We start from the raw sequence: 20,855 nt of genomic DNA on the forward strand, positions 1-20,855 counted from the left end.
GATTTGATCTGGTTTCTCTCACGCTTTGGCTATCATGGTTGAATCCTCCGACTCTGTATCATGCATTTACCCCTTTGCGCCGGATTTTTGTACTAGTAATACACTGCGTGTCCCGCCCGGCCTCGTGTGGTCGAGGGACGGGATAAAATAGACAAGGCAGACCATCCTCTCTAGTAAGAAACGAAGAGAAAAAGGAGAAAAAATAGAAAGAATACCCTCCGTGTTTCCTTTCCCGAAGCGTCCCATCTCTGTCGCTTGCATCTTCGTCATCTTTTCTGTCCACGCCTTCCTTTCCCCAAAGAACTCAAAACCCATCGAAACGCCTTCAATCCAACCCGGGAGAAAACGAGATCCAAACCCCAGTGAACAACATCCCACCACTCACGCTTCCCTTCTTCTAAATTCTCGCACCCCACCCTCCGCTCTCAACAGCCTATCTAATAAAACCCCCTATCCCTATGACTCCTCACCCCCTGCCACCCACTCGCACTCGCGCCCGACGAAACAGTCGGCATCCGCCTCGTGCTCCCGCTCGGGGCGCCCAGGTCGATGCCTGCGATCTCCCTGCTCAGCGCCGCTTCCTCCCCGTACGCCGCCCCTTGCTTCTGGAAATCGTAGCGGCTCAGCTCCCCGCCCGAAATCCCGGGCGAGCCCTCGTAGAAGCCGCGCGAGAAGTCCTGCTGCGCGTAGGGGTCCGGGACGGCGGCGGGCGGCGTGGAGTTGAAGTTGGGGCGTTCGCGGAGCGGGGCGCCCGCGCTGCGCATGGGAGAGGGGGAGGGGGATTTCTTGAGGAGGCGGGAGCGGGCTGGAGACGAGGAGGAGGCGGGGGGTTCGGGGACGGGCGCTGGCGCGGGTTGCGGCGGAGCGACCTGCGAGCGGCGGCGGAAGTTGATCACGGTGTCGGCGGAGATGCGGTGGCCGCCTGGGGTCTGGCCCTGCGTGCGCGGGCCGAAGTCGCGATCGCGGCCGAGGCCGTAGGTTTTGGTTGGGGTTTTCTTCTCGGGTTCCGGAGCCCAGGAGTCGACGGGGAGGTGGTCGGAGGGGTCTATCTCCCGGCCGTCCCAGCCGACGATGGGGCCGCCGGGACCGTCGCGGGGCGGGACACCGCTGTGGTCGGGGCGGATGTGGTAGGGGGCGCTGGAGGAGCTGCTGTGGTGGCCGAGGGGCGAGCCGGTGCTGGGGTTATGGATGTCGTAGCTGTCGGGGCCGTAGGGAACGCCGCTGTTGTTGATGACGGTGTCGGTGGGCGAGGGTCTGGGCGAGACGGATCTGCGGGTTGGGGTTGGTCGGTGGGGAGGCGAGACGATGCTGCTATGGGGTGATGTGGTTGCGAGTGGGCTAGAGTCTGATGACTCGAAGGCTCGCACTGGGAACTGGATGCCGTATGTACTCTTTGATCGTCGATCAGAGTAGGCAGCTTGAGAAGCAGGCGGGGCGGGGGAGACTGCTCGCGGCCTCATTGATGACGATCCGCCGCGGTCGCCGTATTGGCCATCGAAGGGTGCTTGCTCTGCATGCTCAGAAAATGGTGGCATTGGGCTGCGGGCCCGAGGAACTTCCTGAGACAGCGGGTGCGGTCTTGCTGGAGGAGCTCCGTAGATATCAGCCATGCTGTGTCTGTTGGGCAACGCCCTGGAAACTGGTGATCGCATGGCTGGCGAGGACATGTTGCTGTGCATCATCATGCCGGGAGGGCTGTCGTAGCTTCGCATTTGCGGTGGCGAGGGTGTGAATTCGTCAACCGATCGTCCACGGGCTGAATGTCCGTATGGAGGCGTGTGCTGTGGTGAAGAATATCCCCTCTCAATGCTCTGCAGGGGAGAGTGATTCGAAATGTACTGCTGCCGTGCAGATGGTGGAGTTGACATGAACCTTGAACCAGATTGTGATGGTGACTGCGGAACCACAGGTGCACTGTGGCTATGCATTGGTGGAGGCGGCGGTCCTTGATCGTCCTCTTCCTCTTCATGAAATGAGCCATCGCGGGGATCGTCGTACGGGTTCTCCCACCCGGGAGGCACGTCGTTCCTGCGCTGCCTCATGCGTTGATGCTGGAAATTGAGGTCAGGTAGAGGCTCAGGGCCGTCCATGTGTATGTTGTAGTCTCCGAAATTAGAATCGACCGTAGGCACGATGGGTGCCGAGCTAGCATGAGGCAGCATTCCCTGGCTCTGACCTCTTTGGTGCATTCCTGGTGAAGGGCCCTGGGGACCACCCTGCCTCCGAGGCGTGGGAGGCAGTTGTGGAAGGAAGTCCGGTTGCGCGTATTGCATGTCATCTTGCTGCTCGTCGAACTGGCCGTAAGCGTCTGGTTGGTGCCCATTCGGCGGAGGAGTGTGGAACTGTGGTGCAGGGGCAGGCGAACCGCCAAACCCAGGCTGCTGAGCCAACATCTCAGGCGGCAGCGAGTTCGCTCTGGGAGGTGTAGTGATATCCCTGGGCCCATGCTTCAGTCTCGCGGCAGGCATTGGAAAAGCCTCGATCGACTCCGCTGTAGCAACACTCGGAGCCGACTGGTGTCCAACCCCAGGCCCAGCTCCTCCAAGTCCAGGCAGCGGCCTCCTCTTCACCTTCTGTCTGAGCGCCACAGATCCATCCTCCGTGGCAGCATTGCTCTCCCGCCTCTGACGCTCGGGCTTGGGCCTCGAATCGTAGTATGTGAACTCCAGCCTGATCTCTCCCGCGTATTTACCCTTGCACGTCAAGCCTTGCCAGATGTCCTGCTTGCCGCCTCCGGGCACGATGACATTGCTGAGGTCAAGGAAAGTCTCTCCGATCAGATCCGTCTTCTTGTCCTCGCTGAAGACAGAGATCTTGAGGTTGTAGTAGTCCGGCGAGTCGTGGACGTTGAAGCGGATCTCCGTGTCCCTGTTAGGCAGCAAGCACAAGGTCAGCAAGGATCCCTCTCGAGCCAATGGCTGAGCAATTTCCCCAAACATTGAGAACATACCACTTCGGCGTCTGCCCACCCCTCTTGTCAACCGGCGTCTTCTTCGCCTCCTTGCCCAAGCGCGCGGCGCAGTACGGGTTCTGCTTGCCCATCGTCTTCCTGTTGGGCAGGTTCTTGGCCCGGTCGCAGACCATGACCAGGGTGCCGATCTCCGGCCCGTCGACACTCATGTCGGCGTAGATGCCCGCGGCGTACGGGACCTGCTGCTGTTTGGTGGTGGCCATCGGAGCGCAGGGCGGGCGGCCAGCGGGCTGCCTAAGTGCACACACTGCAGCTGCACGCTCTCCGCTAGAGGGAGGGCGGGAGGGAGGGGTGAGACAGCAACGGCGTGTTGTGGAGAGGGCTGTTGTCTCGAAGGCGTTGGAGGTGTGCGAGCCGCCGGTTGGGTTCCAGGTGCCAGGCGGCAGGCGTTGGCGGTGGGAGTACACGGTTACCTGCTGGAGTCCAGCTGGGCTAAGGTACTGCTTGCGGCGCGATGGGCGGTGTTTTGATTGACGATGGCGTAACTAGCTTGCTTCCAAGTTGGTCCGGGCAGCCGCGCGTTGGAAACCCGGAAGCCTAACAACACGCGCTCTGCTCTCTCTCGTGTCCGATCGATTCGGGCAGCGCCTTTTCCCCGTAGCCGAGCAAGCGCCTTCGAGCAAAATACTATACAGTACAACAGAGCTACGCGAGGTGGCCGGGACGCCGTCGGCAGTGCCCGCACGGGCAGCGAAACAAGCGTGGCTGAAGTGTCGCAGGGCCCGGCAGCTGTGGGTGGCTGGGTTTAATCAATACGGCGCGATCGCCCGCCCGCCCGCCTGCGCGCACAACGTCCCCCGCGTGCGACGGGCCTGAAGAGGTGCGGATTGTCGCTTCAGAGGGAGAATAGGCTCGCAATGGCGAGATTGGCTGGTTGCTCTGATGTGTTTCTCATGCACCGCCATGTCACAACAAACAATCGATTGTACGGTAGCGTCCCGTAACCCAATGCCACGCGAGGTGATAGTAAGATACTAGTAGGTAGGCACAGTAAGCTCGCCTAAACGCGCCCGCGACGCGCGAACCAGGATGCCCCCAATCCCTCACAGCCCAGCGACAGCCACCGGTGATATCATCGCAACAGGCCCGCAGCAATCACGCACCTGAAGGTTGGTCCATCACACGCCCGCGAGCAGCAGAGCAATCCGTGTGCTACGTCTGAGCGGTACCCTAAGACCTTTGTGACCGACGTTCTACCATCCACGTTATTATTCTGCGGTGCTGTGCGGTGCTGTGCTGTGCTTACCAGCATGCCCACCCTGTGTTTGTTTGCCCAGCGAGGGCATGAACCCTGACAACAGACGTCAAGGGGCGGAGGAGACTTCGCCAACGGGTGTATAACGGGACCCGGGCATTTGGCGGATCGGGCTGAGCAGGTAGGGCGTCGATCATAAGGATCGAGATTTTCTCTGTTGATAATCGATTGTTGCATTGGGCAGTGATATTGATCGACTCCCAGCCACGGAATGAAATGTGTGCTTAGGCATTGTTAGAAAATTCCATTTCGAAGAAAGGATCAATCTGGTCAGTCAAGTTGGTAGATAATAGCGAACAACAAATACATCCCTCGTCTCAAAAAGAACCGAGACCCCAGATCCCGATCGGCAGTGTCGATCGCCCGCTATCTGAGACAGACGAAAGCCACATAGAAAATAATAATTAACACGTCAACACCTCCAGCACACCTCACCTAATCTCATCACTCCCAATCCCAAATCTCCCCTCCCCTCACCTCCTCCCCAAAACCCTCAACACAGCCGCAAAAACAGCCACGACCGCCGCCCACCTCACGCCCGCCCCCATCCCCCCCTTGGCCCCCAACCCCAACACCCACCAAACCGCACCCCCTCTCAGACTCCTCCCCTCGCGATCGAACCCCGGCTTCTTCTCGCTCATGCCCCTGAACTTCCTCAGCTTCGCCTCGCTGTACGGCGGATACCGCACGGCCAGCAAGCCCTCGACCCAGCCGGGCGTCGTGGTGACGCTGCGGCGGTGCGAGAAGCACTCGAAGCTCGCGCGGCCGCGGTAGGCGCCGTGGCCGCTGTCGCCGACGCCGCCGAAGGCGAGCGTCGGGATCGACGCGTGGAAGAAGCCGTCGTTGACGGAGGCGCCGCCGGAGCGCGTCTGCGAGAGGATCAGGTCGGTCTCCGCGCGCGAGCCGAAGGGGTAGATGCCCAGGGGCGTGGGGTGGATTGCGTTGGCGGTGGCGATGGCGGCGGGGAGCGAGGTGTAGGGGAGGATGGGGATGAGGGGGCCGAAGGACTCGTTTGTGAGGAGGGGGTCGGTGGGGGAGGAGACGCGGATGACGGTGGGTTCGATGAAGAGGGTTGACTGGTTGGTTTTGCCGCCGAGGAGGATCTCGCCGGTTGTGGAGGCGAGGAGGGACTGGAGGCGGAGGAATTGGCGCTCGTTGATGATGTGGGAGTAGTCAGGGTTGTCTTCGGCGCCGGAGGGGTGGAATTCTTGTAGGGCGAGTTTGAGGTGGTGCAGGAAGGCGGGGAGGATCTCTTCGTCGATTAGGATGTAGTTTTGGCTGACGCAGACTTGGCCGGCGTTCATGAGCTTGGCCCAGAGGAGGCGGCGGGCGGCGAGGCGCGGGTCGGCGTTCTTGGTGATGAAGGCTGGGTTGCGGCCGCCGAGCTCGAGGGTGACGGGCGTGAGGGTCTCGGCTGCTTTCTTCGCGATGATGGTGCCCACGTTCGCGCTGCCGGTGTAGAATATCTTGTCCCACTTCTGCTCCATCAGCGCTGTCGTCTCCGGAATGCCGCCCTGCACGACCTGGTACGCATCTGGGTCGAGCGAGTTCTGAATGATGTGCTGCATGATCCTCGCCGCGTTTGGTGCATTCTCACTTGGCTTCAGGACAGCCGTGCATCCCGCAGCGATAGCTCCAATGAGCGGGCCCAAGGACAGCTGCAGAGGGAAGTTGAAGGCGCCAATGATCAAGACGGCACCCAGTGGGTCCTTCCTGATGCGCGGCCTCAACGCCATGTTCTGCAAGTCGATGTCCTCGGGCTTCTCGTCTTTCATGAAGCGCTCCAAGTTCTTTTCCATGAAGAGTACGTCGTTCAGCACCCAGCCGACCTCCGCCAGGTAGGCCTCGTAGGCGCTCTTGCCCAGGTCCAGCTTGAGCGCCTCGAGGAGCGCGGGCTCTTCATCCTTCAGGCCCCAGTATAGAGCGCGGAGCTGTTTCTGGCGGTACTCGATCGGGCGCGTCGCGTGGGAGTGGAACTTGTTCGCGACGCGGGCGTGGATGGCGGGGATGGAGTCGACGGGGGTGTTGGTGAAAGCGGGCAGGTCTTCCATCTTGAGGTAGATCATCTTGGCCTGCTGATTCGGCTGGAGCCTGAGATGTTTGGTGCAGAGTGGAGTGTCAATGGGAGAATTTCCACACGCGACCGGATGGCAAGAAGGCGCAGACGGGCCTCGAAGCTGACGTGACCCTGAGCTTTCCCCAAGATGCCGAGGTTTGTGTGCGACGTGGGATGGCGCGATGGCGAACGCGAGGGGACGGCGGCGCGTGTCTGCCCGTACCTTACCTACCTAAGGCAGCCTTGCTCGGCGATATCTTCAATAATCGATTGTTGTGCAAGCGATGTGGTATATTCTGGTCAGCGGCCGAGCGATCGATCTACACGCGGCAGCTACTGTAGACCCTCCCGTCTGGTGACAGGCGCTACGGAACAGAGAGTTCGCGAAGGACAAAAACAGAAACATGTGAAAGCGGCCCAAACCTTGTTGCCGACTCCACCAGCCGCGAGGCGGAGCAAGCGCTGGAGTGACAAGCCGCGCCGATGGCTGGTGCCCTTGGTCTTCAGAGTACAGTTTGGAGCGTGCAGTAGTGTTGCGCAGGGGATGGTGGACACACACTTTTGCCGGCGACATGGGTCGATGGACGGATGGTCAGAGTGAGGCAGCAGACCGGTATGGCAGGCGTCGTCCTCCCTCGCTCATCGCCGGGCGCATGCTTGCACTCTCTGGCCGCGCGACGGCGAGTCCGAGCAGCCGCCAGCCCAATGAGGGTGAGGGGTCTCTGAGAGCTGCCCGCGATGCTGACGGCACCACAGCTCATGTCTCATGCCCTCGAGCCTAACTCTGTCATCCTCTCCGCCATATGTAATCCGCTCCTCTCAGCCGCACACGGACAGACTGTTTCGCTGCCGACTGCTGATATTTCTCGCTCGCTCGCTCCCATCTGCACTCCCATTGTGCATCCCACCCTCGTGCCTGACCCTCCCTAGCCGCCCACTCCTCAGCACAGCCCTACGCCAAAGCCAAAGCGGGGCCAGGGAAGCCAGGATAGCTCGCAAGTGGGTTGCTTCGCTTCAACTTCACCGGCCTCAAACCCCCCAACTCGCCCGCTTCCTAAATCACCTCGAACGCACCTTCTCTCCCGTCTCCAACCCTCCCTGAGCGGCGGGCGACTGCATCTCTCTCCTGCACCCTCATTCCGCCGCCGCGGTCCTGCATCTCCCGCATCCTCCACCCCGAAAGCCACAATCCTACGCGCCTGACCCTTGCACCGACCATGGGTGATCCTTCGCTCGCAGGCCGCAAGGTCTTCAAGGTCTTCAACCAAGATTTCATCGTCGACGAGCGCTACACCGTCACCAAGGAGCTCGGCCAGGGCGCTTACGGCATCGTGTGCGCCGCCAGCAACAACCAGACCGGCGAGGGCGTCGCGATCAAGAAAGTCACCAATGTCTTCTCCAAGAAGATCCTGGCCAAGCGCGCGCTGCGTGAGATCAAGCTGCTGCAGCACTTCCGCGGCCACAGAAACATCACATGCCTGTACGATATGGACATTCCGAGGCCGGAGAACTTCAACGAGACATACCTCTATGAAGGTGAGGCGCACGTGGTGGAGGTGAAATCCAATCTAGCAGTACACAAACGCTGACCCCACTCTCAGAGCTCATGGAGTGCGATCTCGCGGCTATCATCCGTTCAGGACAGCCGTTGACCGACGCCCACTTCCAATCATTCATCTACCAGATCCTCTGCGGTCTCAAGTACATCCACAGCGCCAACGTCCTCCACCGTGACCTCAAACCCGGCAACCTCCTCGTCAACGCCGACTGCGAGCTTAAGATTTGCGATTTCGGTTTGGCCAGAGGTTTCAGCGTGGACCCAGAGGAGAACGCAGGATACATGACGGAATACGTCGCCACGAGATGGTACAGAGCGCCCGAGATCATGCTTTCATTCCAGAGCTACACCAAAGCTAGTGAGTACTACCCAATGCTCTCCTCCTCCTCCTCCTCCTCCTCCTCCTCCTGGCTAACCCACTTAAACAGTCGACGTCTGGTCCGTCGGCTGCATCCTCGCCGAGCTCCTCGGCAGCAAACCCTTCTTCAAAGGCCGCGACTACGTCGACCAGCTCAACCAAATCCTCCACTACCTCGGCACGCCCTCGGAATCCACCCTCTCGCGCATCGGCTCCCCCCGCGCGCAAGAATACGTGCGCAACCTCCCCTACATGTCCAAAATCCCCTTCTCCCAGCTCTTCCCGCGCGCCAACCCGGACGCCCTCGACCTCCTCGACCGCATGCTGGCATTCGACCCGAGCGCGCGCATCTCGGTCGAGGAGGCGCTCGAGCACCGCTACCTGGCCATCTGGCACGACGCCTCCGACGAGCCGTCCTGCCCGACGACCTTCGACTTCAGCTTCGAGACCGTCGACGAGGTCCCCGAGATGCGCGCCATGATCCTCGACGAGGTCCGCCGCTTCCGCCACGCCGTCCGCGCCCCGCAGTACGCCCAGCACGCCCAGCACGCCCAGCAGCAGCAGGTCCCGATTCCGGACGGCGGCTACGAGGCCCGCAGCTACGAGGACCCCAGGCCGCAGGAGATGCAGGCGAGGATGCAGGCGGGCGATCTGGAGAATGAGTTGCAGGGTTTGGACGCTATGAGGAGGTGATTGCGCTCTGCCGTGTGAGGGGCAGCGGGACTGCGCCTTGCGGATGATAGTTTCGATGGGATGCGAGAGCGAGGGATTTTTGAAAAAATAACTTGGGAGCTTCGTCCTTCGCTTGGACGTTCGTCTCCGATGTCTCGTCGAGTCGAGTCTCTCTGGTGTGGCTTTAGAGCTTTTTTTCCCAATCGCGAATGAAATGATTGACGGCTTGTTGAAAATCGTGATGGACGCTTGTGTGATCGTGAGTTCGACCAGAGAATTATCGGTTCTGAAACACGAATGTTGCAATGGTCTCTAAGCCGTTGCTGGGAACGTGTTCAAGGGCTTGACGTGTCTAGGCTTGCTTTTCTCGTGTACCTTCCACATGAGCGGAGGATTTAGCAGCAAATATGCCAAATATTACACTCCCATTATTCTGTAATGAGAAGAAGTTGCTTGGAGACTAGAACCACACAGAACCACCCCATATCACCGCATCAGAGGTCGTCAAGGCCGGACCTCCGATGGCTTAGGGTTAGGGTAGGGGTTAGCTCTCGCAGCCAGATCCCCGGATTTGAGCCTCGGAGTTAAGCTCCAAGCAAGGTGGAAGCTGCATGCGATACCGAAGCTCAACTCTAGGTACCTACAGATCAACTCCCCCCTCCAAACAAGCCAAACCAGTCCACCCACCACGCCCGAACTTGGGCCCAGAAAACCCACAATGGAACACGCCTATCACCGCCAAGCACCTCCACAACCACCAACAACCAAACCAACCCGCTCCCAAACCGCCCCCGAAGAACAAACCACCTCCCAACCAACCCGCTCCTCCCACGCCCGCAACCTCTCCCACAAACTCCACGCCCACACCATCCGCTCCCACGCCCACGCCCACTCGAAAGACAAAGACGCCCACAAACCCTCCTCCAACCACAAACCCCACCGCTCCGTCCGCCACGCAGCCAAAGACACCGTGCAATCCGCCATCGACATCAAACCGCCCGCCAGCTTCGACGCGCTCCTCCGCCGAAACGAGAAAGACAAGCGGCCCAGCCCGGGCTCCAGCCGGCGCGCGAGCGCGAACCCCCAGCTGCAGCAGGACTGGGATTTCGCGGCGCAGCAGGCGGAGGCCGAGCGGCGGGCCGTGAAGCCCGCGGACGTGGAGCGGCTGCGGGGCGAGAACGAGCGGCGGGAGAGGGAGTTGAGAGCTGCGCTGGGGAGGGTGGAGGCGCTGGGGATGCGGAGCACGCGGATGTTAGATGATGCGTACTATGCGATTTTGGAGCGGGCGGAGGGGATGCGGAACACGCTTGCGGAGATGCAGAGGCTTGTTGCTGAGGTTGGGCGGGCGCGGGAGGGGTTCGATTCGGGTGTGCAGGGGTTGGAGGGGGAGGTGGGGGAGAGGCTGAGGGGGTTTGGGGAGTTCGGGGAGCAGGAGGGGCTGATTGAGGGGTTTGTGGGGAGGTTGGCGGGGGCGAAGGAGAGGACTGAGGGGTTGAATGGGCGGTTGGAGGGGGCGAGGAGGCGGGTGGAGGAGTATGAGAGGCGGTATAGGGAGGGGCAGGCGAAGAGGCGGAAGCAGTGGAGGATTACGTGGGGGATGTTGGGGGCGGTGCTCGTGTTGGTTGTTGCGCTGTTGGTGGCGAGGAATCATAGGCATATCGGGTATCGGCTGAATGGGTATGGGAGGATGGTGGTGATGGTCGGGGATGTGGTGGAGGAGGCGGTGAGTCCGGTTACGGAAAGGTTGAAACCGAGCCCGAGCGAGGATCCGGTGCTTAGAGAGATGTTTGAAGGGGTGTTGTGAGAGCTTTGCGAGGCATTCGACGATCAGGGTACGCCAGGGAATTGGCCGTGGTCGAGCGGAACTTTCTAGAGCCGCTGGTTTCAGATCTGCATTTTGACGGATCAGCTTGCACAAAAGCTGCGTACAGCATGGAGTGTATATTATCGGCGGCGGCTCATATGGTAGGTGATCGCAGCACTCGTGACGACAGCGCGAAATTACAGGGTCATATTAGTACGAAGCATCGAGCACATATGAAATAGGCCGGCTGGCCCAATGGCAAGGCGCTTGACTACGAATCAAGAGATTGCAGGTTCGATCCCTGCGTCGGTCAACAAGATCACAGTGCTCATTCGGGCACATAATATCTTGCATTTTGTTTTGGACTCCATGCTTGTTGAATACTTCTTTGATCGTTACCATTCAAGCATTTTTGTCCGTGGTGAACATGAATGTCGATTCCGCGAAATGTCGGCGTGCGCGTCCGGAAAGTTTTCAACACTCGTTCATTACTCCGATCAACTCTACTGTATCTTCCATGGCCGCGTAACAACTATGCAGCATGAAAGGGGCCCTCTTTAATTTAATTGTGTCTTGATTTATGGCTCTGCCGGCATCGGCGTTCTATCTTATCATACAATACAGCCACCCGCAAGCACTCGCGGAGGTTCGTCTACACGTCAACGAGCATCAACTCGCGAGATCACTTCCTCCTATCGTCCGCGTCCTCCTCGTCTTCCCAGCCTCTCATGAGCCCTTGGTTAGCAGTAGACTCATCGCCATGATCAAAGTCATCCATCGCAACATCCTGGTAAGCGTATGCGTCGCCCTTCTCAGACAACGCCACGGCATCAGCACGACCCTTCTGCACATCGACCAAATACAGCAGAGGAACCGGCAAAGCAATCAGCACAGCAAGGAATAAGAAAGCAGGTCTGATCGTGCCGACCGAATCGATGATCGCTCCAACGATCGCCGGTCCAACCGCAGAGCTACCCTTGTCCGTGATCGCGTATAGAGCGTAGAATGCCGCTTCACTTCCTGGCGGGATGATCTCGCCGTAGAAGGCGCGGCAGTACGAAGAAAGTCCACCCATGACGAATCCATGGACGAAGCCGAGGGGGTAGATCTCCCATGCCTGTTGCAGGCCGCCGACGCCCCAGCTTTGGACGAATGGTAGGAAGCCTAGCAGCCCATACAGCGGGATGATCTCCATGAACAGGACGCATGCGATGATGGCGCTTTTGGTTTGGAAGCCGTAGCGCTTCGAGATGCGCGGCCAGGCGAAAGCGCCTGCGATCCCTGAGGCGGTGGCTGTGATCGATAGCATTGCAATGGCGATGGTGCCCATGTGTAGTTCTGTACGAGCGAAGAGGATTGCTGTCCCGGAGACGGTCGCGATCGCGTCTGAGAGCAGAAACCAAGCGATGAGAAAGATGCCTGTCTGGCGGAGGCGGGCGGCGGTCTTGACGGTCTTCCAGACAGATGTCCAGGCGAAGATGAGATACTGCAATGCTACAGGTAGCCGCGTTCCTCGCATCTTGGTCGTTTGTAGTGATGGTCCGGGTCTGTCACGTAGCCATAGAGCACCAGGAATGGTGAGAGTAGCCCAGAACGTACCCACAACGAACAGCACGCAGCGTAGGGGCGTAGATTCGGAGGCAAAGTTGGCCTTCTTTAGCAACACCAGAAGAATGATGCTGACAACCTGTACGCATACTGCGGCAGCGTAGCCCAAACCAACGCCCTTTGACGAGATCTGTACGGACAGCTTCAGCTGAGCTGACTGGGCGTCCTGCCGTTGATCTTGCTGTCCGACGTCTGGATGATGAGCAGCAAGCAAGGGCAAAAAGGAGTTCAAAAGAACGAACGACGATCCAAGGGAAACGACGCCGATAATGATGAGAGCAGAACCAAGCATGTAAACCTGAGGAACGACCAATATGAACATCATCGATGCAGTCGCTCCAGTAAATGCAAAGGCGAGCAACAGCCGCTTTCGATGCACGCCTGTTGAAGATCGTGTTAGCTTCTCATACCTCAAAAAAGCATTTACCATCTCCGTAACTTACCATAATCTGCCACAGGGCTGAAAGTGATCAAGACCAACGCTTGTAAAAATACAGCAATCGAGAAAGTGTATAGCGCAAAACTCGCCGTGCTCGTCTCCCTTCCAAACGGTCTCACGACGCAAGTATCGTCATCGCTAGAAGATTCCGCGGCACGGACGAGCATTCTCGCAAGTCGACTGCTGCCTTCTTTCTTCGCGGCTTGCAGACAAGGCGTGGTGCCATCGGAACGCAAGACGCCGCTTTCGCGAGCCAGCTGCTCTAGAGTGACTGGAGCAAATGAACCTATCAATAGCAGTCAGTATCGACTCAATTTATCCAGAACGCAAGAAGTCGTACCAACACCGCAAACAGCAAAGATCTCCGCCGCGAGGCCTGTCGAATACCAGCCTCGGAGCTCGCGCTCGGAGGTGGGACTTACGTCCTCGCCTTCGTAGCGAGGCGCTCGCGCACCATCATCGTGAGACATATACTGGCCGGCGTGTTCCAACGAAAATTTTAATCCTTGCCAATGAACAGAGTGACGGGACAGGTGCACAACAATTGTCAGCAACTTCATCGATGATGTCGGAACATGGCGGGAAGACGCCCGGGCTTGGCGTTCGGTTTGAAACTCGACCGATTCATGTGCAGACCAGACGTGAAACGGACGAACGGCACTCCTACATTTTCTATATCAAGTCTGGGACCATTAGTGAATACATGCGTTGATGATGATGACGATTGACTTATGTGACGTTTAGTCTTGAAAACTTGATTCGCCTTTTGGCCCAAGTCGTAAAGTTCGTTATCCTATCCGTAGATTGACCTTCTATACAATGGTGCATTCACATTCGCCAGTGATACGCACACATCTGTCGAGATGCCACTCATCCATTACCTTGATCGAACTATGCTCATGGCTCTCAAAAGTCAAACTCGCCCCTCAGCGAGTCGAGATCCATGTCGGGCCCAACCCGCTCAGCCAGATCTCTCCTGTTCATGGAAGTGAAAGTCCTCCTCAGTGTATCGTACAGATTCGTGCTTTGGTTCTGAGACAACAGTCCCTCGACAACGGAATCGGGCACATCTCTACCCGAGCCATCCTGCAGTAGCTCTGCTGCCTTCTGCCTGCCCTCCGTCTCGATCACGCGGTGCATGGAGAGTGCTCCCAGAAGGTGAGAAGCGGCCTGCTCATTCACGCCAAGGTTGATGCAAGAAACACCGAGGTTGTAGCGGGCGCGCACGAAGTTGGAGTTGATCTCAAGTGCGCGAGAGTAGGCTTCGATAGCTTCTTCAGAGCGGCCGGAGTTGGCGAGGGTAGCGCCAAGGCGGTTCCAGAGAAGGTGTTCTTCGCCCTCTTTCTTCATCGAGCCGTGCTGTGCGCTGTCGAGAGCGGCGGTGAAGCAATCAACGGCTTTGTCGTAGTCTTCGCTGCCGTAGAAGAGTACGCCGAGACCGACCTGCACGTCAACGTCGACGCCCATGCCTTCTGGGTTCAGCTGCGCGGCTTCGAGGAACAAGTCCGTGACCCTTTCTTGAAGCTGAGCGCGGCCGGTGAAGCTCATTTGATCGTCCTCGCTACTGTCCAGTCCTCGAGGCTGAACGCCGAGCTGAGGGTATTTCACGCCCACCCAGCGCTCCAGCGATCGGTAAGCCAGTGAGTCGAAGGATTCGTTTGTGTACGAAACTGCAAGACCCATAAGAGCTTCGAGGTTGTCCGGGTCAAGCTTCAGAGCTTGCTCAAGGGCACGAATCGCTGGAGATTCCTTCTCGTTCTGTGCTTGAGCCTGGCCGAGTGCCACCCATGCCTCCACAAAATTCTCGTCACGCTGAACTGCTGCTTCAAAAGCAAGCGCGGCCAGCGAAAGATTGCCGCCTTCCCGCACGATCTTCATGCCCTCCTCGAAAGCGTTTGGCACATCTTTGAAAATATTGTTCTCCTCAAAGAGATAGTGGCCCATCTCGCCAGGCATGTTGTGGTTGAAGGTTCGGAGTTCGTCAAAATCGTGGTTTCCATCGAAGTTTTGCCACGCATCGTACTCGTCGCCAAAGTGCTTCAGTGCTTCCTGTTCCTCAAGCATGTTTCTGGAAGTGTTAGTCTCTTCCTGTATACCGTTCCAAATTGACTCGAAATCGCCGTAGTTGGTTTCAGACCTGCAGCGCGTAAGCTGCAAGTCCCGAAGCCTTTGAGAACTGAGCATAACAACTTACCGATCCATTCCCTCGAGCTCCTCCTCGATGGCCTTCTCTGCCTCGCGGTCAAGGGCATCTGTGTCCTGTTCCTGAGTGGAGCTCAGCTCCTCAAACTGCTTCTCCCAATCTGTGTCACTGAGCTCTTGCACTCTGCCTTTGCCCTTGCCCTGCATCTGCTCGGGCATCTGCGGCTGCTGCATGCCCATTCCGCCGCCAAACATAGGCCTCTGCATGCCCATGCCGTATCCTCCTCCATACATCGGCGATCGGAACCCAGTACTCTGCTGCTGGGCAAAAGCCGGGCTCCCCGTCCTCTGCGCCGGGCTCATCTGGCCCTGACGAAACTGCGCAAACTCCTGCGGGTTGAACGCCCCACCAGCAGGTCTAGCCTGTGCGAACTTGCCCATATCGTCCGGCGAAAAGCGGCCCTGCTGCGCGAACTCGCCCGCCCACGAGCCCCCCGCACCGCCGCCACCGCCGCCGTAGTTGCGCTCGAGCGACTCCGCCTCGCGCCTCATCTGCTCCATGTGGAAGGAATTGTTGGGCAGCTGCTCGCCGAACTGCGGCCCTTGCTGGGCGAAGTCCTGGAATGCGGCATCTTCGGGCAGGCCCTGCTGCGAGCGGAAGCCGTTCAGCTGGGGGTTGCGGTTGGTAAGGCGGTCGCGCTGTAGCGAGGTGTCGGAGGCGGTCTGCTTTTGGAACTGTGCGAGGGGGTTGGCTGCTGTGGAGCACTCGGGGCCGCCGAGGAAGGACATCGTGGGCGTGGGTGGCAGATCTCGAGAGTGGCTGTCAAGAGACTAGGGTGTAAGCTTTTGGTGGGGTCGCTTCAGAAGGGTGTGAATGCTTCGTAACAGCTGTCGGGTTACGAGCTTTGAGATGGTGCTGAGAAGGTGTGTGGATGTGTCGAGGAGAGGTTGCTTGTGTGGTGTGTGGTTTGCGAAGGGAACACAGAGCGCGGCGGGAGGATGACATATGCGCGGGTCGGCCGAGTTCTCTGCCTCGGTCTGTCTGCTGTTCACTTCACCACCCCGGATTCGAAAGCCGACGCCGGCCAGGCAGCCAGGCATCATTCACCAGAGCCCTGACCCTCCGGGAAAGTGATTCCGCTATCGGCAATATTATCATGGCGACAGACGAACTGCAACATTGTCATCGAGCACATGCTGATTATCGTACATTTGTGACATGTCTATAATACATTGCCGTGGCCCGTTTGTGCACTGGCAAACACTCGTCTCACACACGCATGACACTGCGCGGTTTCACCTCCTCTTTTTGGACCACGACTGCCCACCTACCAAGGTAGGTAGGGAGGTGTCTCTACTAATGGTATACCGTATGCAGCAAAGAGCCAAAAAGTCGCCTCGTGCCAGCCTGCTATTTACAAATCAAGTCCCCGGGTCAAGAACAGAGCGACTCTAATCTTTTCTTGTGTGCTCGTTTCCCCTGGGGTTGGATCTGCTTTGGCCGGCATAATCAACCCTGAGCGTGCGGCCGTACACCGTCTTCCGTTCCAGAATTTCTTTGGCGACCGTGGCGCTGTCCACATCAACGAAGTCGGCGTGCGCGAAGCCTCGAGGCTGGCCGGAGCGGCGGTCGATGGCGACTCTTACGTCAAGGACGTTGCGAATTTGCCTGAAAAGGTCTGTTGAAATGTCAGCTGTGCTTTGTGAAGTGAGCAGTAAGTTTGTGCTGTATACATACCGTTGAGGTCCCTGTCGCTCATCTGGTAGGACATGTTGCCAATGAAAAGCGTGTTGCTGGGCTGAGCCGGGGTTTGTGTTCTCTGGGAGTCGCGGCGCTGGTGATGCTGAACGGCGAGACGTCTACCCTGAAAGACCGTCTGATTCATTCCCTGGATAGCGTCTTCGGCCTGCGCAGAAGTGCGGAACTCAACGTATCCAAAACCCTTGCTCAGGCCCCTATTGTCCGTGACCACTCTGCTGTTGGTGATCTCACCATACTTGGAAAATTCAGTCTCCAACTGAGGGGCAGTGACCTCAAAGAAGAGGTTGCCGACATACAGAATCTTACCCGTGATTTTGGGTCCATTGGGAGAAAACCGGGTGTTCCTGTCGGCGTTGAAGCGGTTGTAAGGGCTGCGAGAGAGAGTGTTGGAGACCGCCTGTGCGGGAGAGGGAATGGTATCCTGCGCCGCTTCGGTGACCTTTGAGGCGACGTCCTTTGCTTTCTCAGCAAGCTCTGAAGCCTGCTCTCCAACGGTCTGGGGCTGGTGCTCGCTCTGCCCAACGGGCTCGGAGGTAGTGCCTGACGACTCCGAGACGGCATCATGTGCAGCAGAAGGCTCGGGCGTCGAGGCCGGGGTGGGCACTGAGTTTTGCTCACTTTGACCAATGGGCTCAGAGGTTGTGCCGGCTGATTCAGAAACAGCGTCCTGAGCAGGAGAAGAGATCGTCGACGTGGGTTGTTGCTCACTCTGACCGATGGGCTCAGAAGTCGTGCCCGATGATTCAGAGACGGCGTCCTGGGCAGGGGAGGACGCCTGCTCGCTCGACTCCGCCTCTTTCTTCTCTGCCTCGGCAAGCCTTGTCCTTGACTGGTGGAATGATCGTGAGACGGATGGGATCGAGGATTGGAAGGTGTTGAAACGGGCGGCCGGGCGAATCACGCGAGGCGCGTATGCTGCGCGCGCAGCAGCACGACGGAGCACGTACCTGTCCTTGTGGTCAGTTGACTGCGCAATGAAAAGAGATGCTTTGACGCAGAGCGGAGTGTCTTACATAGTGGCAAGGGCAATCAGATCAGCTCGAGGGTTCAGTGGAGAGAGGGAAGCTGGTGCTTGAGAATGCAGTAGTGACGACGGGCGGTGATGGTCTTGGAAGTCCAGACGAGAGGCGCACGCGACCAGCAGTGTTGATGGCGATGGAAGGATTTAGGCGACGCGGTTCGCATGGCGAACATTTGCGGCGCGCACGACCCCCGAGGCTCGATCTCTCCGCATTCGAGGGCGCGAGCTGCGTCAAGCGGAACTCGCCCGCCAAGAGGGAACTGGCTGCGTGTTACGAGCCGTAGCTACAGCTTACGACTACCATCGCTGCCACCGCCAGCACACCCGCTCTGCGTGTTCAATGTCACCGTCCACCCTCCGCTGAATACCCCCTCGACCCGCTACCGCCATGGCCGCCGACAGCGCGTCCTCCGGCAGCGCCGACTTCTTCTTCAAGGGAGAGTCGGCCCGCAACACTCGAGGCCTGCTGCGTCTGATCATCTTGTGCACCATTGCCGCCGCCGCCGTTGCCAGCAGACTGTTCTCCGTCATCCGCTTCGAGAGCATCATCCACGAGTGTATGTCGATCGATCGAATCGTCACCACGCAGCCAATTGCGCCGGTGGACAATCAACAGGGAACACCCGCTAAGCCATTGAACAGTCGACCCTTGGTTCAACTTCAGAGCCACCAAGTACCTCGTCCAGCATGGCTTCGCCGACTTCTGGGATTGGTTTGATGATCGTAAGGGCACCTTCGCCTGCTTCAATCGTTGCATTGGTTAACACGAGATCACTACAGGAACATGGCATCCCCTCGGCCGCGTCACTGGCGGTACCCTCTACCCAGGCTTGATGGTCACCTCCGGTGCTATCTACCACGCCCTCCGCTTCCTCACATTCCCCGTCGACATTCGAAACATCTGCGTGCTGCTCGCACCTGGCTTCTCCGGCCTGACTGCATTCGCGAGCTACTTGTTGACTTCTGAGATGAGCACGAGCCCGTCAGCTGGTCTGCTCGCGGCGATCTTCATGGGCATTGCACCAGGATACATCTCGCGATCTGTCGCTGGCAGCTACGACAACGAGGCAATTGCCATCTTCCTGCTGGTCTTCACCTTCTACCTGTGGATCAAGGCCGTCAAGGTTGGAAGCATCATGTGGGGTGGCCTCACTGCGCTCTTCTACGGTTACATGGTCAGCGCTTGGGGCGGATACGTGTTCATCACCAACCTTCTGCCGCTGCATGCGTTCGTTCTGATCTGCATGGGTCGTTTCAGCCCCAGGCTGTACGTCAGCTACACCACCTGGTACGCCCTCGGTACTTTGGCAAGCATGCAGATTCCGTTCGTCGGCTTCCTTCCCATCAGAAGCAGTGAACACATGTCTTCATTGGGTAAGCATTGTGAAAATCCACATTCGCAGACTCTAGCTAACTAGATTAGGTGTCTTCGGCCTCATCCAGCTCGTCGGTATTGCTGAGTGGGTTCGTTACCAACTTCCTTCCAAGCAGTTCCAGTCTTTGCTCCGCTGGATGGTCGTTCTCGTCTTCGGCGGTGGTTTGGGTGGCTTGGTCCTTTTGACTCTGTCCGGAACCATTGCGCCCTGGACTGGCAGATTCTACTCGCTCTGGGATACCGGCTACGCCAAGATTCACATCCCCATCATTGCTTCCGTTTCGGAGCACCAGCCGACTGCCTGGCCTGCTTTCTTTTTCGACTTGAACATGCTCATCTGGCTTTTCCCGGCGGGTGTCTACATGTGCTTCCGCGAGCTCAAGGATGAGCAGGTTTTCGTCGTCATCTACGCGGTCCTGGCCAGTTACTTCTCTGGTGTCATGGTTCGTCTGATGCTTACGCTCACTCCTATTGTCTGTGTGGCGGCCGCTATCGCTCTGTCTCAGATCCTTGATACCTATATGCTGGCTTCGGCCCCGGATGAAACTGGAACTCAGGCTAATGGCTCCGCGAACGGCTCTACGAACATCAAGGACAAGCTCACGACCGCTACGGACTCCCTGCGCTCCACCAAATCGCCTCTTGTTGGCATTTACTCTTACCTTTCGAAGTCTGTGATAACCGGAGCTGTGACTGCGTACCTTTTGCTGTTCGTTCTCCACTGTACTTGGGTCACCAGCAACGCGTACTCCTCCCCATCGGTCGTGCTTGCTTCTCGCATGCCGGATGGCAGCCAGCACATCATTGATGACTACCGTGAGGCCTACTACTGGCTGCGCCAGAACACCGAGCAGAACGCCAAGATCATGAGCTGGTGGGACTACGGTTATCAGATCGGTGGCATGGCTGACCGCCCAACTCTCGTTGACAACAACACGTGGAACAACACTCACATTGCGACTGTTGGCAAGGCCATGAGTTCTCGTGAGGAGGTCAGCTGGCCCATCATGCGCCAGCACGAAGTCGACTACGTCCTTGTTGTATTCGGAGGTCTTCTCGGATACTCCGGTGACGATATCAACAAGTTCCTTTGGATGGTCAGGATCGCCGAAGGTAAACTTGAATCCATAAACACCTGTTGCTCGAACATCTTGCTAATATGACACGAACAGGCATCTGGCCCGATGAGGTCAAGGAGCGCGATTTCTTCACCGCCCGCGGCGAGTACCGCGTTGACGACCAGGCCACCGACACCATGAAGAACAGCTTGATGTACAAGATGTCTTACTACAACTACAACTCGCTCTTCCCCGCGGGCCAGGCCCAGGACCGTGTCCGTGGTTCTCGCCTGCCCGCTCAGGGCCCAGAGCTTAGCACTCTCGACGAGGCTTTCACCAGCGAGAACTGGATCATCAGGATCTACAAGGTCAAGAAGCCCGACAACCTTGGCAGGACACTGCAGGACGCCACTTCTTTCGAGAAGGGCAACAAGCGCAAGAAGTCTGGCAAGAGAAAGGGCGCTAGGGTGCTGAGAGTCGAGTAGACCGAGTTTGCCATCTATTCTACCACGTGAATAGCCCGTGCTGTAACATATCTTGTTGGGCCTCCAGCCCCTTTTGATAGAGCTGAACAATGAAAAGCATTGTTGAACAGAACACTTTTGGAACCTGTTTTACTCGATCAATTGCGACTCAATTATCTCTAAATCGTTCATGGATGGACAAAACACTGGCCAGTGTACCGATTAGGCAAGATGTCTGGCCGGGAATCATATCCGGACTTTTGGATGCATCCGGACAAATATCAATCCAGTCTCCTTAGCCTAGCAACATTG

The 20,855-nt window shown here is 58.1% G+C and overlaps 7 protein-coding genes across 7 annotated transcripts; 2 read left to right on the forward strand and 5 right to left on the reverse strand.

Annotated features, from left to right (window-relative positions):
* Positions 1–437: 437 nt before the first annotated feature.
* WHR41_07534 (uncharacterized protein) lies at positions 438–3,237 on the reverse strand (the record flags this gene model as incomplete). Its single annotated transcript, XM_069376138.1, has 2 exons — positions 2,951–3,237; positions 438–2,868 (listed from the first exon to the last, which is right to left on the reverse strand). The coding sequence occupies exons 1-2, from the start codon at positions 3,172–3,174 to the stop codon at positions 438–440; spliced, it is 2,655 nt and encodes an 884-aa protein (XP_069226842.1). The 5' UTR covers positions 3,175–3,237.
* Positions 3,238–4,699: 1,462 nt separating this feature from the next.
* On the reverse strand, positions 4,700–6,292 carry WHR41_07535 (uncharacterized protein; the record flags this gene model as incomplete). The annotated part of the gene is made up of 1 exon (XM_069376139.1): positions 4,700–6,292. The coding sequence occupies one exon, from the start codon at positions 6,290–6,292 to the stop codon at positions 4,700–4,702; it is 1,593 nt and encodes a 530-aa protein (XP_069226841.1).
* A 671-nt stretch (positions 6,293–6,963) lies between these two features.
* On the forward strand, positions 6,964–9,317 carry MPS1 (Mitogen-activated protein kinase MPS1). Its single transcript, XM_069376140.1, has 3 exons — positions 6,964–7,818; positions 7,884–8,198; positions 8,269–9,317. Exons 1-3 carry the CDS (start codon positions 7,500–7,502, stop codon positions 8,889–8,891), a joined length of 1,257 nt encoding a protein of 418 aa, XP_069226840.1. The 5' UTR covers positions 6,964–7,499; the 3' UTR covers positions 8,892–9,317.
* A 1,911-nt stretch (positions 9,318–11,228) lies between these two features.
* Positions 11,229–13,191, reverse strand: WHR41_07537 (uncharacterized protein; the record flags this gene model as incomplete). Its single annotated transcript, XM_069376141.1, has 3 exons — positions 11,229–12,663; positions 12,726–13,007; positions 13,062–13,191. 3 exons carry the CDS (start codon positions 13,189–13,191, stop codon positions 11,357–11,359), a joined length of 1,719 nt encoding a protein of 572 aa, XP_069226839.1. The 3' UTR covers positions 11,229–11,356.
* A 174-nt stretch (positions 13,192–13,365) lies between these two features.
* WHR41_07538 (uncharacterized protein) lies at positions 13,366–15,652 on the reverse strand (the record flags this gene model as incomplete). The annotated part of the gene is made up of 2 exons (XM_069376142.1): positions 13,366–14,789; positions 14,916–15,652. The coding sequence occupies 2 exons, from the start codon at positions 15,650–15,652 to the stop codon at positions 13,628–13,630; spliced, it is 1,899 nt and encodes a 632-aa protein (XP_069226838.1). The 3' UTR covers positions 13,366–13,627.
* Positions 15,653–16,043: 391 nt separating this feature from the next.
* Positions 16,044–17,847, reverse strand: WHR41_07539 (uncharacterized protein). The gene is made up of 3 exons (XM_069376143.1): positions 17,639–17,847; positions 16,602–17,572; positions 16,044–16,542 (listed from the first exon to the last, which is right to left on the reverse strand). Coding segments are annotated over exons 1-3 (1,200 nt in total). The 5' UTR covers positions 17,641–17,847; the 3' UTR covers positions 16,044–16,315.
* Positions 17,848–17,944: 97 nt separating this feature from the next.
* On the forward strand, positions 17,945–20,678 carry WHR41_07540 (uncharacterized protein). Its single transcript, XM_069376144.1, has 5 exons — positions 17,945–18,203; positions 18,289–18,369; positions 18,427–19,020; positions 19,070–20,134; positions 20,194–20,678. Exons 1-5 carry the CDS (start codon positions 18,035–18,037, stop codon positions 20,562–20,564), a joined length of 2,280 nt encoding a protein of 759 aa, XP_069226784.1. The 5' UTR covers positions 17,945–18,034; the 3' UTR covers positions 20,565–20,678.
* The last annotated feature ends 177 nt before the right edge of the window (positions 20,679–20,855 follow it).

The sequence above is a fragment of the Cladosporium halotolerans genome (assembly GCF_011745625.1).
Source record: "Cladosporium halotolerans strain TM138-S3 chromosome Unknown Sca32, whole genome shotgun sequence".
Classification (NCBI taxonomy): Eukaryota; Fungi; Ascomycota; class Dothideomycetes; order Cladosporiales; family Cladosporiaceae; genus Cladosporium; species Cladosporium halotolerans.